The sequence below is a fragment of the Thalassophryne amazonica genome, chromosome 13 (assembly GCF_902500255.1).
Source record: "Thalassophryne amazonica chromosome 13, fThaAma1.1, whole genome shotgun sequence".
Taxonomy (NCBI): domain Eukaryota; kingdom Metazoa; phylum Chordata; class Actinopteri; order Batrachoidiformes; family Batrachoididae; genus Thalassophryne; species Thalassophryne amazonica.
Genome location: NC_047115.1, coordinates 43622590 through 43644064, shown reverse-complemented (window position 1 = coordinate 43644064; position 21475 = coordinate 43622590). Strand labels below are relative to the sequence as shown.

General features: G+C 40.7%; 1 protein-coding gene across 1 annotated transcript in view; it reads right to left on the bottom strand.

The window, feature by feature from the left end:
- Nucleotides 1-5687: 5687 nt before the first annotated feature.
- agpat5 (1-acylglycerol-3-phosphate O-acyltransferase 5 (lysophosphatidic acid acyltransferase, epsilon)) overlaps nucleotides 5688-21475 on the bottom strand; it is a 38923-nt gene continuing 23135 nt past the window's right edge. Inside the window, exons 8-9 of the mRNA XM_034184622.1 lie at nucleotides 9150-9273; nucleotides 5688-8743 (exon numbers count right to left, since the gene is read on the bottom strand). Of these exons, the coding sequence (XP_034040513.1) occupies nucleotides 8518-8743; nucleotides 9150-9273 (350 nt within the window). The 3' untranslated portion in view covers nucleotides 5688-8517. The remainder of the gene's footprint in view (nucleotides 8744-9149; nucleotides 9274-21475) is intronic.

Genomic DNA, 21475 nt, shown 5'->3' with positions numbered 1-21475 from the left:
ACTTGCAATAACGTCAGCAAAGCGCATCTTTTGCTGCGCCAAAGCATCCCACTAGAGAGCAGTGTAGGTCAATCTTCTGCAGATTTGCTTGAACCGACGTTCAAACTGCAGGTTGCAAACCGAGATACAACCCCTGGCAAAAATTATGGAATCACCGGCCTCGGAGGATGTTCATTCAGTTCAGTAAAAAAAAAAAGCAGATCACAGACATGACACAGAAATCAGTAAAAAAAAATTGTGGCAGTCAGTAACGGTTACTTTTTTAGACCAAGCAGAGAGAAAAAAAACATGGACTCACTCAATTCTAAGGAAAAAATTATGGAATCACCCTGTAAATTTTCATCCCCAAAACTAAGACCTGCATCAAATCAGATCTGCTCGTTAGTCTGCATCTAAAAAGGAGTGAACACACCTTGGAGAGCTGTTGCACCAAGTGGACTGACATGAATCATGGCTCCAACACGAGAGCTGTCAATTGAAACAATGGAGAGGATTATCAAACTCTTAAAAGAGAGTAAATCATCACGCAATGTTGCAAAAGATGTTGAGTTGAGTGGTTCCATATTTTTTTTTTTCCTCTGCTTGGTCTAAAAAAGTAACCGTTACTGACTGCCACAATTTTTTTTTCCTGATTTCTTATAGTGTTTCTTAAAGCCAGAAAGTTGCCATTTGAAATGACTTTAGTTTTGTGTCATGTCTGTGATCTGCTTTTTTTCTACAAAATTAAACAACTGAATGAACATCGTCCGAGGCCGGTGATTCCATCATTTTTGCCAGGGGTTGTATTATTTCTACAGGTCAGTGGCCATAGTCATGGATTCTAGAAAAGTCAGAATGTCTTACAAAAATAAAGTGGGAAGTTTTTCTTCTTTAAATATTTGATTCTGCAGTATGTTCATCACCTTATTTGACAAAAGATTACAAATTCAAATGAAATTGTATTTTACAGCTAAGTTGGCAGATCTTAATGTTAAGCTGTCACTGTCATTTACTGTAATTTATAATATGTCGCAGACATGACGAGCGAAGCTCTCCAGCATCTCACCATGCTGAAGAGTAAATTAGGTCCTTCAGACCATCTGTATATCATCAAACAATAATTTAAAATTTAATAATTGTTGCAGAACCTGCCATCAGTTTGTGACTTTTTACAACAATGTTGTCCGGTTTGTGGCTTCATCTACCATGGGGTTTGTGGCTTTTTACGACAATGTTGTCCGGTTTGTGGCTTTCTCCTCTATGGGCAGATTTTTGTGCCATTTCTGGGTTGTTCCTTCGTCTACCATAAGAGCGAGCTTCGCACCGCTGCGCTTGTATTAAAACGCTCTGGAATGAAGACCAGCAGGGTTCCGATGAAGAAGGAAAAAAAGAGGGTTGAGTTAACCATCTCCTCAGCAAGTTATTCCAGAAGTATCCAAGGATCTAACAAAGAGACAGAGTACATAATGGCCAGTCATTGCCTTAGGTAACGTCCAAGTCTCACAACCATACAGGAAGACAGTATAAGCACCAAAACCCTCAAGACTTGGACGTTCATTTTCCTGCACAGGTAATGGCAGGCATAGCCAAAGACCTCTGTCCAGTGACTGCATGACTCCATGAGCTCTTCTCAGGTGTCTCTTGATCTCAAAGGCCAAGAAGCCAGAGACAAGTACAGTGGTATTTAAAAGTTTGGGCACCCCTGATGATTTCCATGATTTTCCTTTATAAATCACTGGATCAGCAATTTCAGTTAAATATAGCATATAGCAGACAAACAGTGATATTTGAGAAGTGAAATGACATTTCTAGGATTTCCAGAAAGTGTGCAATAATTCTTTAAACAAAATTAGGCAGGTACATCAATTTGGGCACCCCAACAGAAAAAAATATTTATTAGATCCTCCTTTTGCAGAAATATCAGCCTCTAAATGCTTCCTATAGCTTCCAATGAGAGTCTGGATTCTGGTTGAAGGTATTTTGGACCATTCTTCTTTACACAACATCTCAGGTTTGTTGGTTTTCGAGCATGGACAGTCCGCTTAAACTCACACCACAGATTTTCAATAATATTCAGGTCTGGGGACTGAGATGGCCATTCCAGAACGCTGTACTTGTTCCTCTGGATGAATGCCTTAGTAGATTTTGAGCAGTGTTTAGAGTTGTTGTTGAAAGATCCAGCCCCGATGCAACTTCAACTTTGTCACTGATTCTTGAACATTGCTCTCAATAAAATGCTGATACTGACTAGACTCCATGTAACCCTCAACTTTAACAAGATTCCCAGTACCTGCACTGGCCACACAGCCCCATAACATGATGAAACCACCTCCAAATTTTACTGTAGGTAGCAAGTGTTTTTCTTGGAATGCTGTTCTTTTTCAGCCATGCATACCACTCCTTGTTATGTCCAAATAACTCAATTTTAGTTTCATCAGTCCACAGCACCTTATTCCAAAATGAAGCTGGCTTGTCCAAATGTGCTTTAGCATACCTCAAGTGACTCAGTTTGTGGTGTGTACGCAGAAAAGGCTTCCTCTGCATTACGGCATCATCCAGCATCTCATCTCATCTCAGCAATGTTCATGAATCAGTGACAAAGTTGAAGTTGTGCCGGGGCTGGATCTTTCTACAAGACGACCCTAAACGCTGCTCAAACTCTACTAAGGCATTCACGCAGAGGAACAAGTACAATGTTCTGGAATGGCCATCTCAGTTCACAGACCTGAATATTATTGAAAATCTGTGGTATGATTTTAAGCGGGCTGTCCATGCTCGAAAACCAACAAACTTGAGATGTTGTGTAAAGAAGAATGGTCCAGCATACCTTCAGTCAGAATCCAGATTCTCATTGGAAGCCATTTAGAGACTGTTATTTCTGTGTAGGGGGATGAAAATTCCGGGTCCCAATTGAAAAGACGTTCCCGCTAGCTTGGCTAACAGGGAGTTCCCCTTTGGCTGCCCTGGTAGAGGAACGGTCTTTTGGTGCGAGCCATCGTGGGTTCGATCCCCCACCGTCGTCCCGGCCACGAAGGTCCTGCTGCTTCATCTGTAAAAGGAGGATCTACTAAATGTTGATGTATTTTTTTCTGTTGGAGTGCCCAAATTTATGCACCTGCCTAATTTTGTTTAAAGAATTATTGCACACTTTCTGTAAATTGCATAAACTTCATTTCACTTCTCAAATATTGTGTTTGTCTGCTATATATTTAACTGAAATTTCTGATCCAAACAACCAGTGATTTATAAAGAAAAATCATGGAAACCATCAGGGGTGCCCAAAGTTTTACATACAACTGTAAGTGAAAGTCTCTACACGTTCACTACTTCTAGATACAATTATTTAAATAAATTTAAAAATATATGTATTATATAATTTTTCATCAAAAAACAAAACCTGCACATCACTTACAAAGTGCAAACATAAAGAAAGCGCAATCAAAATACATGAATGCGCCACAACCAAAACCTTCACACACACTCAGCACCAATATACCACCCATAGGCCCTCCAAAATAATAAATAATAAACAAACACTTTCAATCAGGTCCAGTATTTTTCAAAAATCTAAGATAAAAGAGGTTACATAAAGGGCCAAGAGAAGAACCAGAAACACATTTGAAGTTGAAATTGATACCATATTTTAAGAGAAGCAAGTTCAACAGGGTTATCCGTATATCGAGACAGGAACACAGGGAGAGATGAAAACAATAAGGCAGGGGGGGAGGTAGACAAACACAACTGAGCTTCTAACAGACACCAAGTTGTATCAGCATCTTTTAACCAATAAATGTATTTTTGAACATTAGCCGCCCAATAATACTTAAAATTAGGTAAAAATGGCCTCCACTGAGCCAATATTTGTGTTCTCGTGATTTACAAACCCTGGGAGTTTTACCTCCCCATATAAATGAGGAAATCAATTGATTGATAGATTTAAAAAAGGTTTTGGGTCAGAACTGAAGAATACACTGAAACATTCATTTGCATTATATTAATCTTACCTAAAAGAGATACTGGTAAATAAGCCCATCTTTGAAAAGCTGACCTTATGATTGAAGCAGCAGGACCTTCGTGGCCAGGACGACGGTGGGGGCTCGAACCCACGCGGCTCGCACAAAAGACCGTTCCTCTACCAGGTCAGCCAAAGGGGAACTCCCTGTTAGCCAAGCTAGTGGGAACATCTTTTCAATTGGGACCTGGGACTTTCATCCCGCTACATATTGGACAATAAAGGAGTAATATTTGCAACCTGCAGAGCCTGAGGTGAACCAGTTACATTCACTCCCAAATACCTAAAACCAGAATGAGTCAGATGGAAAGGAAGATCAGTTTGTCTGAGTCACTGTTCAGGTACATTTATAGGCAAGCATTCACTTTTTTGTTACTTAAGATTATATCCAGATAAAGCTAAAATTTTGTACTACTGTAACAATAATGTTAAGTGTTTAGTTGGATTTGTGACATATATAAGTAAATCATCTGCATACAGAGCAACCCTGTTTTTTTTTATTCCCGCGAGTCACACCCTGGAACAAGAGGGTCTGAGACTTATGGATAGTGGCTCTATTGCTAAAACAAAAAGTACAAGGGAGAGGGGACAACCTTGATGTGTACCACATGACAGAGTAAAGCAGCCAGATTTTACATTATTAGTACAGACTGGGAGAAAGCTAGGGAGGAAGTACACAAGAGATGAATCAAAGAAATAAATTTATTGCCAAAACCAAATTTCTTTAGGACTGCAGAAAGATACTTCCATTCCACTCTATCAAATGCTTTTTTGGCATCCAATGAAATTACCACTTCAGGGGAGGTGATGGTCTAGTGGTTAAAGCGTGGTCTTGAGACCAGAGGATCCTGGGTTCAAATCCCAGCTTGACCAGAAAATCACTAAAGGCCCTTGGGCAAGGTGCTTAATCCCCTAGTTGCTCCGGGTGTGTAGTGGGTGCCTTGCATGGCAGTAGCCTCACATTAGGGCGAATGAAGCACTGATGTGTCAAGCGCTTTGAGCGTCTGATGCCGATGGAAGAGCGCTATATAAATGCAGTCCATTTACCATTTCAGGGAGAAGGAGAGGACACAAACTTGTATCTGACAACCTATAGCAGTGGTCTCTAAACTATTCCAGAAAGGGCCAAGAGGGTGCAGGTTTTCCTTGCAGCCACTGACTCCAGCAGGTGATTTCACTGATGAACTCATCCCACCTGCTCCAAGTGATGTTAATCAGTGAAATCACCTGCTGGAGTCAGTGGCTGCAAGGAAAACCTGCACCCTCTCGGCCCTTTCTGGAATAGTTTGGAGACCACTGACCTATAGTCAACATGAGGCTGACGTCAGCGTCTCGCCCACCAACCAATCACAGGCTAGGAGAGAGAGGCCAGTATTGGTTGTCAGGTTACCTCTATATATTATTTTAAGTTGGTAGGTTAGAAAACAATGGCTTTTATTGTTTTTGAGTTATTGTCTACACACGCTGCCTGGGAAGTACTAACCCACCTACGCACCCATCTACCCATCGTACATCTATGCTCTTACCAGTCAAGGAGCAATCTTGCCAGCAAGGCCAGAAAATTATTTTTCCATTACAGAAATGTCAGCAATTACATCAAAAACACTTGGATATGCAGAGATAATTAGTGCAGTTTTAGTGTATTACTGGAAGAGCTTTTGAGATGTTTGAAGAGAAAAAAAAATAGCAACACTCATTCAAGAAAACCACTTGATTTTATTCTGCAATCCATTTAACCAGCTTACACGCATTAAGAGTTTAATCATTTAATAATCATCCTCAAGTGTAAATCAATGCATTTTTTAAAGAGCAAAATAAGCCACTATGGACTTTAGACAATCTGACTGTGTGCTGCAGCTAAAAGCAGCTGTGGTGCGCTGCAGCAGAGCGCCCCCATGCAGTCACCTGGGAAGAGGCCTGTGGTCCTCCGGGTGAGGCAGGGACCAACTCCTCTAAAGAGAAGGCACACGTTTCCAGGAACAGTTGGCATTTAAATACTGTCTACAGTTTCCTGATGAGTTACAGTCTGGTCTTGTCAGAATTCTAAAAGAAAAGACTGACAGCGGTCGATTCAGAACAAGGAAGAATTATTCAAGTGAGGTAATCAGAGTGACGTATAAAACCATCAGATTCACTCTGTGCTGACATGAAGGAAAACAGACCAACTCTACAGGACAAAACAGCAACTTTTAAAGTGACTTGATGGTTTTGTTACGGTAAACAACGATGGACACATACAGTGCATTTCAGTATACTGTGATGTTTACAATACAAATGGCTTTGAGTGCAGGGAAACCTGTGGTATACTGTCAACATGGCTTTCTCAGCATTTTGCTTGGTAGATACTTTGCATTATGGGGTATTATGGCATTAGAAGCAACATACACAACAAAAAGCTTGGCAAAAAACAAACAAAAACAAAAAAACCCTCACCATGGCAGACATTTTTAAAAGCACTGTTCAACTTAAAACACTTGTAGAACATGCTGGTAAATATACCAGTTCTTTTTTTTGGCAATGGCTGACATATTAAGCTAAAAGCAACATTTGTGAAAGCACACGTGCATTCCTCCACGTGAGCCCACTGTGGCCCCTGCCCGAGCTCACGCTTGCATCTCCCTATAAAAACACCAGCTCCAAAATTCAAAAAGTTAACACCCGTAAAAAAAAACAAAAAAACACAACAAAACAACATTAATAAAAGATATTCCCCACGTATCAGTAATCAAAATAAATGATTTATTTTTAAAATGGCTACATTCTTTATGAAGATACTGAGAATGAGAAACCATAAAGCTGGTGTCACGTTTTTGACCCTCAATAGAGGCCTGCATGCTATTATGTTCTAATGTAAAAATATCGCTTTGAATGAGAAAAAGTGCATATTCATTTCTGACAAGGGCCTTGGCATAAAGAGCACACATTACAACCGGGTTTACAAAATTAACAACCCACAACAAGCAGGTCAGTGTACTGGTTATCAGTTACATGGCTGAAATATTAAACTTCTTTTCTACCGAGCTCACTTGTCTCAAAAATTACAGTCACTTAAGAGCCTTAAAACTGGCCAATTTTAGAAAAGATCATGGCTACGGGTATGAAACTTGTATTCCAAGTGGTCATGGCTCCAGGTACGACACCTCTGCACTTACCTAATGATAGTACTGCGCACGGCTCACAAACAGTCTGAGCAGCTGAGACAGAATCCAGCAAGAGTGAAGAAAAGAAAAGAAAAAAAAAAAATCATAAAACTCACAGTTCAATTTACCACTATGTGTGCTCTGCACATCATCCCAGGTGAGAAGTTACAACTTAAAATTAAATTAGTTCAATAAAGCCTGACTTCTGTGAACCCCCCCCCCAAAATTTTCTCCAATAAGCAGACAAACACATCCTGTTCAAAAGTGTCAATTTTGACTTGGATGTTCCTTTAAAGCCACAATGTGTAGGATTTAGTGTCATCTAGTGGTAAGGTTGCAGACTGCATTATTTTGTTATCAGTCAGGACTTTTTCTTTCACATTTTCACTTCTTTGGCAACAGGGATTCATGCTTCTTTGCCTTGTGTTGTGATGAGCAATACTTATGATCCTCTAGTTCACAAAAATGAGAGTTCCCAAACTTGTTCGCGTGCACTAGCAAATACTAGAGCACGTGTATATAGGGGAGCAACAACTGATTCATCTTTTTTCTTCAGCCTCGTGGCCGCACTAAAAGATGTGAAAGATGGAGTAAACATGTCTCTTTTGGGCTACTGTATCAACATTATGGGGCAACATGGCAGCCTCCATGAGCGGGGGCCGCTCCCATGTGGATATGAAGTGCTTGTTTTAAGCTCATGAAAACAAATACATTCCTTGCACGTCCATTCTTTGCATACACTAAAGAACAGATGGTTAGGAATCCTATATTCTATTTCTGCTAGGCCTAAATCCTACACACTAACACTTAACACTCGAAGTGCTGGAAAATCAAAATAAATGCTATGGAGTTCTGTTGTAGCTGCTCTGAGTTTCTGAGTGCAACACATTCAATACCTCCACTGGGCATGTGCAGAAATATCTTGTACTTGTGCCCACTACAGCATGGGATAAGAGTTTCACACTAGTAGCCATGTCCTGGGGCGCTCAGGGTGAAAAGGTGAGCAAGCAAGAATATAAATTTGACTAAATCAGGCTTCTTTTTTATTGCAAAATTCAAGGGGAATTTCACAAGATCTAATAAGCTTCATCAAACCCAACCATTTTGTTTTTGACATTTCAGGCTGTAAACCCAAATACCGCATGGGAAGAAGTAGCAGAGAAATTTAAATTTTTATTATTAATTATAATAAATTATTTTTAATAATTTCTTCCTCTTCCATTCACTTTTCAGCTGACTGGTCAACAGTGAGGCATACGTGGGAAATATCAGAGCCTGCAAATGAGATCAAATACGGCTCTGCGACTGTAACACACCTTGTGGTACAGGAAAATGGCACGTTCTCTGCAGGCAGGTGTTCCGTTAGTCGGTTTCGTGCTCCGTTCGTTAAGGAAAAACATTTACCCACAGCCACCCCAGAAGTGTCCCACAGATCCATGTTCTCATGTACAGTTTCCTGCCGGTGCTGGTGAGCAGTAATGGCAGTGTGAGGCCCCCCAAGATCACCACCGATGGGAAGGTTTTAGAGAGGAACAGCGGAGACTGTAGTCCTTCCCCGGGGAAGCTGCATATTTTGTCTGCATCCTCCGAACCATAGAAGTTTGTCAGCAGCCTTTGAAGAAACAAATATCTCTCTTAGGAGTTCAGCCTATCTTTGGAAAAGCACGAGAGAGAAACTGCAAAGAGTCAAAACATCTGGCCCGTTCTGTACAGCATGATTCAACATGTGCACTGAGCAGCATTTGTTTTTATTAGTATTAATTTTGTTGGCTGGCATTTTGAATATGAAATATATGTTGGAAAATATAATTTCTATAATTTCAGTCATTAATGAAAATAAATCACATTTGGCAAAGAAGTTGGAATTGCATTTTGTATTTTTAGTCAGGAGGCAAAGAGAAGTGCAGCCTAGTGTGTAGAAGCAAAACATTAAAACAACAAACAAAAAACACTGCCGTTTACATATTGATTACAGAAGGTGCTTTCTACATGATTAATAGTTCCGGCCACACACTTACCGGTCCTTGATTTCAAACCGCCCGTGCAGCCACTTGCGGAAAAACATTGGCTCTGCAGGAATTTCCTTTATGTCCACACGCTCAAAGTGTATGTGGACTCTGGGACATTCTTTACACAGGAATTCTGTCAAACACAAAAATTTAGAACACTAAACAAAAACAGGAAAAACCTGTTGGCAAAACAGCAAGCAGACCACACACTTCCAAGAAAACAAAGGAGTGTTGACAAAGTTGGGCTAACGCAATGCTGTGATCTCAGGCACTTTGATTCAAGAAAGCAAACAACCTGTAGATGTGGACACTTACTCGTCACATAGCTGCTCCACACACAGAATGTGACGTTGGGATAGATCAATCAATCAATCAATCAATTTTTTTTTATATAGCGCCAAATCACAACAAACAGTTGCCCCAAGGCGCTTTATATTGTAAGGCAAGGCCATACAATAATTATGTAAAACCCCAACGGTCAAAACGACCCCCTGTGAGCAAGCACTTGGCTACAGTGGGAAGGAAAAACTCCCTTTTAACAGGAAGAAACCTCCAGCAGAACCAGGCTCAGGGAGGGGCAGTCTTCTGCTGGGACTGGTTGGGGCTGAGGGAGAGAACCAGGAAAAAGACATGCTGTGGAGGGGAGCAGAGATCGATCACTAATGATTAAATGCAGAGTGGTGCATACAGAGCAAAAAGAGAAAGAAACAGTGCATCATGGGAACCCCCCAGCAGTCTACGTCTATAGCAGCATAACTAAGGGATGGTTCAGGGTCACCCGATCCAGCCCTAACTATAAGCTTTAGCAAAAAGGAAAGTTTTAAACCTAATCTTAAAAGTAGAGAGGGTGTCTGTCTCCCTGATCTGAATTGGGAGCTGGTTCCACAGGAGAGGAGCCTGAAAGCTGAAGGCTCTGCCTCCCATTCTACTCTTACAAACCCTAGGAACTACAAGTAAGCCTGCAGTCTGAGAGCGAAGCGCTCTATTGGGGTGATATGGTACTACGAGGTCCCTAAGATAAGATGGGACCTGATTATTCAAAACCTTATAAGTAAGAAGAAGAATTTTAAATTCTATTCTAGAATTAACAGGAAGCCAATGAAGAGAGGCCAATATGGGTGAGATATGCTCTCTCCTTCTAGTCCCCGTCAGTACTCTAGCTGCAGCATTTTGAATTAACTGAAGGCTTTTTAGGTAACTTTTAGGACAACCTGATAATAATGAATTACAATAGTCCAGCCTAGAGGAAATAAATGCATGAATTAGTTTTTCAGCATCACTCTGAGACAAGACCTTTCTGATTTTAGAGATATTGCGTAAATGCAAAAAAGCAGTCCTACATATTTGTTTAATATGCGCTTTGAATGACATATCCTGATCAAAAATGACTCCAAGATTTCTCACAGTATTACTAGAGGCCAGGGCAATGCCATCCAGAGTAAGGATCTGGTTAGACACCATGTTTCTAAGATTTGTGGGGCCAAGTACAATAACTTCAGTTTTATCTGAGTTTAAAAGCAGGAAATTAGAGGTCATCCATGTCTTTATGTCTGTAAGACAATCCTGCAGTTTAGCTAATTGGTGTGTGTCCTCTGGCTTCATGGATAGATAAAGCTGGGTATCATCTGCGTAACAATGAAAATTTAAGCAATACCGTCTAATAATACTACCTAAGGGAAGCATGTATAAAGTGAATAAAATTGGTCCTAGCACAGAACCTTGTGGAACTCCATAATTAACCCTAGTCTGTGAAGAAGATTCCCCATGTACATGAACAAATTGTAATCTATTAGACAAATATGATTCAAACCACCGCAGCGCAGTGCCTTTAATACCTATGGCATGCTCTAATCTCTGTAATAAAATTTTATGGTCAACAGTATCAAAAGCAGCACTGAGGTCTAACAGAACAAGCACAGAGATGAGTCCACTGTCCGAGGCCATAAGAAGATCATTTGTAACCTTCACTAATGCTGTTTCTGTACTATGATGAATTCTAAAACCTGACTGAAACTCTTCAAATAGACCATTCCTCTGCAGATGATCAGTTAGCTGTTTTACAACTACCCTTTCAAGAATTTTTGAGAGAAAAGGAAGGTTGGAGATTGGCCTATAATTAGCTAAGATAGCTGGGTCAAGTGATGGCTTTTTAAGTAATGGTTTAATTACTGCCACCTTAAAAGCCTGTGGTACATAGCCAACTAACAAAGATAGATTGATCATATTTAAGATCGAAGCATTAAATAATGGTAGGGCTTCCTTGAGCAGCCTGGTAGGAATGGGGTCTAATAAACATGTTGATGGTTTGGATGAAGTAACTAATGAAAATAACTCAGACAGAACAATCGGAGAGAAAGAGTCTAACCAAATACCGGCATCACTGAAAGCAGCCAAAGATAACGATACGTCTTTGGGATGGTTATGAGTAATTTTTTCTCTAATAGTTAAAATTTTGTTAGCAAAGAAAGTCATGAAGTCATTACTAGTTAAAGTTAATGGAATACTCAGCTCAATAGAGCTCTGACTTTTTGTCAGCCTGGCTACAGTACTGAAAAGAAACCTGGGGTTGTTCTTATTTTCTTCAATTAGTGATGAGTAGAAAGATGTCCTAGCTTTACGGAGGGCTTTTTTTATAGAGCAACAGACTCTTTTTCCAGGCTAAGTGAAGATCTTCTAAATTAGTGAGACGCCATTTCCTCTCCAACTTACGGGTTATCTGCTTTAAGCTACGAGTTTGTGAGTTATACCACGGAGTCAGGCACTTCTGATTTAAAGCTCTCTTTTTCAGAGGAGCTACAGCATCCAAAGTTGTCTTCAATGAGGATGTAAAACTATTGACGAGATACTCTATCTCGTCAATAGATATAGACCATAAGATGTGTATATTACTCAGGTACAACCATAGAGTATATACATGCACACATACACTTGACAAACTGCGCGTGACATCCCCCATTGTTTATTTTTTCTCGTCATCTCTTTTTTAAGAGCAGGTATGAAGTTTAGTGGGCTGGTTTTGGATATTGCCATCTTGGCTCTGCCTGACTCCATCAATAAAGGGTGACTTTTAAAAACCTACAATCAACAAATAAGTGGTCTCAATAACCATGGCAATATCTGTGTATGAGGGGCGATTGAGAGATTTTGGGTCTGACCCAGAAAAAGTAGGGCGTTGTTCTCCATCTTTTGCATTCTAAGAAACCAACATTTCTCAAGATTGCACCCAATAATTCAAAACGTCACAGCCTAGAGAAATATTGGACATTACACAATGGCTGAGTGGATCCTTGTCATTTGATTGGTACTTTGTATGTCATGTGACATGGATTATTCGCCCCATTTGTGTTGCATTGCATTTAGTGTGCAAATTTGGTTCCATTTACCATGCAATTAGGTTCCATATGTTTTGTACCACTGCACGCTGCGAACCCTGCCCACACACACTAGTGGGGGTGGCGTTTAGCTAAACATGGTGGAGTTTGTTTTGCTGATGGACGACGATTCAAACGAGCTAACTGATGGTGCTAATTCTTCTAACGCACAAAAAAAGAAATCCACTATGCCTTAAGCCGTCTGGAGGCATGAAGAGTTGTTAGGATGGAGAGGGTGAAAACCTGGACAAATTTATGTGATTTTTTTGCTGGATTGAGGAAGTATACACAAAGACCTTTGTTTTTTTGTTTTTTTTGGGAAGTACATAGTCAGTTCACGGCATCACGGACTACATCGTCACAATAATTTTTATACTATAGCTGTTTTTCCAAGTTGACTGAGAACAATTTTGGACTCCTATTTAAAGTTCGTGTTGGAATGTTTAAGTCAAAGCACCAGTGACACACAGCAAAATGTAAGTCCCTTTTCTGTTGTTTATAAATTAATATAATATCAAATGACACTGATCTATTTTAGCTGTTATTTAAAAACAAACAATGAATGTTTTTACATTCTTTCAGTGGAACAAATATTTCGTGAGGTGAAAGATGGAATGTTCCATTGAACTCAAACATTCATTATCTGTACATTAATTCAGAGCAGGTAGCTATATGGAACTTGATTTGGACTACCAACACACAGACTGTGGTTCAATTCCAGGGCTCTGCTTTATGCTGCTAGTCTGCATCCTAGGATAAGACATGAACATGTGTCTTATTTATTTTTATTATTATAAACAGTCTAATTAAAATATTTGCTTCAGGTTACCCGTTGCCAAATTTTATTTCTACTCAAAAAAACTAAAAATATTCACACACAGTCTTAGCAAAGAAGCTGATTTGCCAGCAGCAACAGCCTTAGACCAAAGTCTAAATGTAGAAACTAAACAGATCACAATCCAGTTTAAAATCAACAGATATACACAGATTCCAGTAAGTGTGTGACACCTAACGTGACACACATATCCCCAGAGACAGTGCAGGCAAAAGAGGAAATTTATCAAAACTAGCAGTCAAAGATGGAGTAGAACAGGAAGCACCTTGATCGGATGTGAGACCAGTTTAATCAAGGCGCTCAAACACACCAGTGTGAATGTTTAAAAATGTGAAAAGTTACATGTAGGCCTGATCATCCATGTGTTCCCAGTGAGGTGAAAGAGTCGTACAGTGCATACTGATGGGAAAATTGTGCTTTTTACAGGAAACCTTGCTTTTAATATGTAATGCCTGTTACAGCCTTAATTACGAGGTCTGTCCGTAAAGTATCGTACCTTTTTATTTTTTTCAAAAACTATATGGATTTCATTCATATGTTTTTACATCAGACATGCTTGAACCCTCGTGCGCATGCGTGAGTTTTTCCACGCCTGTCGGTGACGTCATTCGCCTGTGAGCACGCCTTGTGGAAGGAGTGGTCCCGCCCCCTCGTCGGATTTTCATTGTCTGGAAATGGTGGAATGAAAAGGACTTTTTTTCCATCAGAATTTTTTCAGAAGCTGTTAGAGACTGGCACCTGGAAACCATTCGAAAAATTTATCTGGCTTTCAGTGAAAATTTTACGGGCTTCACAGAGAATAAGGACTTTAACTACAGGTTTAAGGACCCCTTTAAAGGACGGTCGGTGCGCCGCGCTGCGAGCTGCGACGATGCGGCACAAACCACTGGATCATTTCTAAGCTGATGGCTCTGTGGATACGAGACCGTCGTGTGCTCTTTCTCTGGTTATCACAAGACCTGGACATCAGCCATTTTCCGGCAGATTTCACTTTTAACAAGAGATTTTGTCATGGAAAGCCGCGCGGAGGCTTCGCGCGTCACGACCGATTCGCTGATGAAGCGAGACAAAGGAACACCTCCGTTTCGGAGTGTTAGAGGACAAGTTGGGACATGTCCAACTCTCCACAAGTTCTTTTATACTCACTCGACAGGTAAGCACTGAAAGCCGAGATAGACATGTCCCAACTTGTCCTCTAACACTCCGAAACGGAGGTGTTCCTTTGTCTCGCTTCCACAAGGCGTGCTCACAGGCGAATGACGTCACCGACAGGCGTGGAAAAACTCACGCATGCGCACGAGGGTTCAAGCATGTCTGACGTAAAAACATATGAATGAAATCCATATAGTTTTTGAAAAAAATAAAAAAGGTACGATACTTTACGGACAGACCTCGTAGAGATTGTATAACAGCATGAGTGTGCAGACAGTTTCATTAGACCGTCATGTTCTTCAGTTAAAGAGTTTGTATTTTACACAACAGACCTCCTCTTGCTGAAATGTGCAGTGTTTCTGAAGTCTGACTAGTTTATTCAGAGTGAATATGAACTCTGTGGCTTCCTGCAAACATGCACCTGAAAATGTAATGATTTCATTCTCACTTGCATTCAACAAGCAGCGATGGCCTCGGTGGCTGTCAGATCTGTGCTCTGGAAATGAAAGCAATGGAAACAAACTGATTTCAAGACAGGCGGAACTTCAAAACAACAGAGCAAAGATTTCCAATTTATTTCCTTTTAACGGTCACAAATTCAAGTGGATACAAAGCCATAGGCCACAAGTAAGGCTAGTATCTCACAGAGCGGTGAATGCTGATGAATGTTGTGATTTTTGGATTCACAAACTTTGTTGGTGAAAATCAGGGTTCGCCTCTGTCATTAGCAACAATTAGCAGCATGAACGTGGATATTTACATAAGTGTTTGTGAATAACAATGGGAGAACATTAGTGACTATTTGCATACGTTAGTGACAGCGTTTGTGACTATTAGCAACTATTGGCCACTGTTTGGGAACGTTTGACATAATTTTGCCAATTCCTGGTAACATTCCAGATGAATCAAACCCTCCCCAGCATTCAGATTTCTCCTGACCACTGTGGTATACAGAGCTCAGAAGACTTGCCTGGAGAAGCTATATAGTAGATGGATTTCCAGAATATGAAAATTAATGTCAGGAAGAAGCCCAATGTGCTGCTGCCCTTGAAGAAAAATTGCTTTGTCTGGCTGCTGCTGCAGCTATCCTGCAACAGAAGGAAAGGGAAAACAGAGGAAGAAAAAAAAAAGAAAGGAAGAAGAAAAGGAGGACTGTTTGGGTCAGAGAGTGGTCGCGAACCAAAAAGAACTTTATCGACACTCGTTATAGATGTTTGCGAAAAATTTTAGTCGCTAAGAAATTTTGAACATCTTCAAAAACATTTGCGACAAGAAATACTGTTTGTGACCCGGAAAACTGTTTGCAAACTGTTTTGCGACCTTTTACTAACCCTGGCAAAGCTCAAAAGTCACTGCTCATCAGCATTCGCTACTATTGCAGAGTGACTCCTCCTGGCCTCCATCACACAGTTGTGGACGGCGGAGGCCAGGAGGAGTCGCTGTGCAATAGTAGTCAGTAAACCTCACTCCCCAACAATAAAACGACTCTGGCCGCAGGCCCAGAGCCACGATTTTTTGCCTTCTGGTTAGAGCGACCACATCCCATGCCAGAGATCGTGAGTTCACGTCCAAAAGTGAAGCAAGAAGTGAAGAGAGAAACACAATGCAGAGGTTAAAACTGCTCAGTAGCAATTTACTCAGCAGAGTATTTTCTATTTCCACGCTGGGCTAAAATAAAGTGTGGTTTCTCATCAAAGAGCACTTTAAGAGGATCCCGGAGCCTGGACAGCAGAGGATCGTATTCTAGTCATTTCCGGGAAGAGAGTGAATCTAGCGTAGACAATAATGACGAGATACAGGTACCCTTCCTGCAGGGTCACGCTGCTTAACATCCCTCTAGAAGTCAGTGAGTGTGCTGCCACCACACAAAACATCACCCCCCCCCCCCCCCCACTAGGCTTTTTATTATTATAATTAATTAATTAATTTTATTATTGTTTACAGGACTTTGCCTTCCCTGGCTACAGTCTGGGGTATTTCCACAGCCTCTTTTCACATAATAGCAGCATCATAGCAGCCCACAGTGAAAATTATTGCTAATTTGCATTGTTTTGTTACAATTTTGTGTCTCCTCTTACTCGTCAACAGTCACAGCCCTGTGAGATGCTACTCAAAGGGAGTACAGACTAAATGTGGCCCACAGACCCCATATTGGGCAGTCACGGTTGAGAGAGACACGGATTATGAAGAAATCTGCTTTGGCTACACAATCCTTCCCACATGCTGAGTTTTTAGTAACATAATCGGCATTAAATAAGCAGAAATAATGGATTATTTCTCTGAAATTAGTAAATTTGTGTATTAATGCTCCCTCTCACTCTCATTCCCCATTCACTGTGTACCTTGTTTGATCATTTCCCTCACTTTCTTTCTCCTGTTAAATCAGAAAATAATAATTTACTTTGGTTTAGTACAAGCCACATGGACAAGTGTTACACTCCTGACACAAAAACAGTGTTTTTTTTGTTGTTGTAGTTTTTATATTATTAAATGGTAATTCCATATGGCACAGGCTCAAAGCAGGTGTAGTCATGCATGACACTAACAATGCACAATAACCATTTCATCTTAAAAATAAATTAAAATAAAGTTCACCTGTATCCAAATTGTAGGCCACAGCCATTATTTTTTGTGCCCCAGGCGTACATTTCTGCAAAGAAACGGACTTTCTTACTGAATGACGAGCACAGATCCAACCAAGATAGCATCAATCCAACATCCAGTAACCATCCAGCAGGTGGCAAAACAGTACAGGACGTTACAAACGCCAAACAAAGTTATGTTTTAGATTTATCTTTTATTAAAGTTCAACCAGATGCAAAAGAGTTCATCTTCACTATGTCCTTTTAAGTGTGTGAACTACAAGGTGATAGCATTTAACGTTTTGAGTTACCAGACTGACTCATTCATTTACCTATTCATAACCTGCATTTTAGAGGGTACATGCCCAGGCTTTTCCAAAGCCTAGAAAGAGTCACAGCAGCCACAGCCTTGCATCACTCTGAAGAAAATATTCAGACAATATGTGATCTCTTCAACTCGATTTGGTATCACTACCCAACCCCCCCGCCCCACCCACCAAATCAATTAACAGAGACTACAAAATGTCAAACAATGACAAGAATGGAATAGTGCTATTCCCAAATACATCATTTTAACCATGCCAGAGTTCTTGTTGTAAATCTTGACCTCGTCCTCTATACTTACAAGGCTTTTATGACAAAACCATGACATCATCAAGACACAGAAGACAATCCATCACAAATGAACCAAGAACCACCATGAATTAACTTACAAACTTTACAAACACATTCAATTACATAATACATCAAGACTACAGTGGTACAGTCCTGTCCACAAATATCCAAGGACGCTCAGGCCAGCTTTGCCTTCAAGATGTCAATAAGATGATGCAAGGCTGCAAAAAGACACCAAGAGCATTTGTGTTCAAAACTGATGTGGTGTCATCCTGTAACACCACAAATCATCAAGAATGTGCATGACGCACCAAGACACCACAAAGACTATCCCTTGGATCCGACACAATTTGATAGCAGCGTTGGTGTCTTGGCGAGTCCTGCACACTCCTCAATTTGGTAATTGTGGTCAATTATTTTATACTATTTGACAACGTGGCTTATACAGCAACAACCACAAGGACGATTATTAGCGTTTGAGGACAAAAGGCAGTTCAACCTTCTCATTTTCCGCTCTTTGTGTGCAAACGCACACTTCACGGTCTGCTTATAAGCAGGTAGATTTAATGGCTGTGCGTGAACAGTACTTATGTTTTCTGTCTGATAAGGCAGGTTTGCGGTATTGCTACAGCATGGTGATACACTTTGCTGTTCCAAATCTGCCTCTCAAGTTTCATCACATTCTGTTCCTTCAGTTTCATTAACTCTGAGAGGTTTTCCATTTTCTCACTCCAGCAGCACTCCCCACCTTCATACTCAAAGATATTGGACATCATCCATCTTCAGCTCAGAATAACATTTATGGATCCCCACCATTTATTACTTTTTTTGGGGGGGGGTCCAGTAATTTATTTTGATAATATGATGGCACAAAAGGTCTCCTCATAGTAAAATGTTTTCCAAGTACTCTGAAGAATTTATCATAAGATTTTCGGGACAGAATTGATTGATCATTTAATTTTAAGGTATGATATTCAAATCATTTATACCAGTGTGAACAGCTGCACTGATTAAACTTGCACTATCACAAAAGTAAAAATTTCTCTGATCACAGCAGGTAAACAGATTACCGCTTTTTTCCGATCAAAACTGTTACTTGAGAACATATGGCTGCAATTTATTCCTGTGCACTGTCAGCTAATGTAACGCAGCCCGCATAGTAAAAGCTGAACTCGGGAGACAGACTTTGTCCTCACACATTATGATGAAGTGAGCACTAGTTTTACATTCATACATTTCATTATATGAATGTACAATGACAAAGGAAATTATTATTATTACACATCCTTAAAACTGTATCTAATTTAATGCCATTCATGGGATACATATACAACAGTAAAGAGTTGAGTAATAACATCCACATTTAAAATATTTTTAAATGTGTTTTTTATTACAGATTTATAAAATATCTGTTTATCACCTCGGTTATGTCTGAGGATTATTGCAGAGAACATTCTTATATTCACATACATGATGGAAAATAGGAGTGGGTGTGGTTAAGAGTTACATGTAACGTTTTTGTTTAGGCTCTCAGTTGTCCAGGTTTTTTCCATAGTAGAGAAGCTTGAATCTTCGACTGGACTGGGTTGCTTGACGCGAGGACGTTTCGCTTCAAATCGCAGAAGCTTCCTCAGCTAAAATTCTTGCACTGGTAGTCTGACTTCTGTCTTGACTCTTGTAGAGAAGACTAAACAGAAGCCACAAAAGCTGGAGTTTTAAACCTAACCAGACCCCTCCTACTGAGAGGCAGAGGCTGATAGGCTAGTGACTAAACAATAGCTCTAATTAGCACCTATTGTGCTTTAGTTAGCACCCTCCTAATGACAGGGCAGCTGTCCCTCCTAATGATGGGACGGATACCTCTGCTGATGACGTGAATGACTCATTCAGGACCACCGTGCATCTGCCTTTATCCGCTGGCAGGATAAGGATGCTTTGGTCTTGCTGCAGTGCTGACAAAGCTTTCTGTTCTTCTCCTGTGATGTTGGACGGAGGAGGCTTAGCACTGTTCAGCACTGCTGTGACTCTTAGTCGGAGGTCCCCAGCTTCTGACTCTGACAAACTTATGTTTAATGGCTGACTCTACTGCAGTGATGTAATCTACTGTCGGTATATGTTTAGGGGTCACTGAGAAATTTAGTCCTTAGCGAGCACATCCTTTTCTGTCTGTGTAAGAACCCTGTCTGAGAGATTCTTTACCAAGTTTTCCCTGTTGTCACTAATTTGTCTGGGTGTATCTTTAAAACTACTCCCACTGAAAGTACACCTTTTCTGCACTAAAAGGTTGTGAAACTTCCTGATTTGCCACTCCTTACTTTTTAAATGCTCAGCCATTTGAATTTTAACTATGAACTTTGTGATCTTATTATGGACCTCTTCCCCCACTAAAGTTTCTAACCTTTTGTGAAGACTCAAGATTATTTCGGAGGTCTAATATTTTAAAATGAAGCCTTCTAATTCTAAGACCCAAAATCCTCCTAAGGTAACTGTGCTGGATCTTTTCTGCTGTGTGACCTGCTTCTAGTGCCTTTTGCATCATGCATTTGGGAATAACATTGTTTTGTTTGCATCTCAGGTTAAATCTTAAGTGGTTTCTAAAGTTAGCTATCTTTTTAGCAGTCTTTTCCAGCTTACGTACCAGTGCCAGGGCCTCATGCCCACAGTTGGTCGCAATGTTTCTGTGTAGGCTCTCAGTTGTCCAGGTGGTTTCCATAGTAGAGAAGCTTGAATCTTCGACTGGACTGGGTTGCTTGATGCGAGGACGTGTCGCTTCAAATCGCAGAAGCTTCCTCAGCTAAAATTCTTGCTCTGGTAGTCTGACTTCTGTTTATTCTTCTCTACAAGAGTCAAGACAGAAGCCACAAAAGCTGGAGTTTTAAACCTAACCAGACCCCTCCTACCGAGAGGCAGACTGCTATAGGCTAGTGACTAAACAATAGCTCTAATTAGCACCTATTGTTCTTTAGTTAGCACCCTCCTAATGACAGGGCAGCTGTCCCTCCTAACGATGGGATAGACGCCTCTCGTGATGGCTCCCTTGACAGCTCTCCTGATGCCGTGAATGACTCATTACCATGAACAAAAGACTGAAACTGCTTTGACCTGAGTACCCCATTGTAAACAGGGGACAAAGCGTGTCTCAGACCCCCTTCCCGGTTAAGGCTGGTTTTCAACTGTTTCACATAGAATGCCTCCTTGACCCCTCTCTCAAACCATTTCTTCTCTCTGGCTAAGATTTTAACTTCCTTGTCCTCAAACGTGTGGTTAGTGTCTTTAAGGTGGAGATGAACTGCAGACTGAGGTCCACTGGCGCCCTGTCTGCGGTGCTGGTATAGCCTTTTGTGTAAAGGTTGCTTAGTCTCACCTATGTAGTGTTCGTTACAGTTTTCCTGACATCTGATAGAATACACTACATTACTCTGTAACTAGGGATCCTGTCCTTAGGGTGAACTAATTTCTGTCTCAAGGTGTTAACCAGTTTAAAGTAAACTGGGATTTTGTGCTGTCTAAAGATCCTCTGTAGTTTTCCCCCTACTCCTGTTAAATAAGGGAGAGACACTCTTCTTCTCGTCTCCATCTCCTGTCTATGTGGTCTCTTTGTTCTCTGGGACTTCTGCACTTTATCCAGGGACCGTCGTGTGTACCCACATACTGTGAGGGCTTTCCGGACAAGTTGTTGTTCTTTAGCCCTTCCCTCTGCAGTTGTGGGCACCTGTAGGGCTCTGTGTTGAAGAGTCCTGATCACCCCGAGCTTGTGTTCATGGGGGTGGTTTGAGCCAA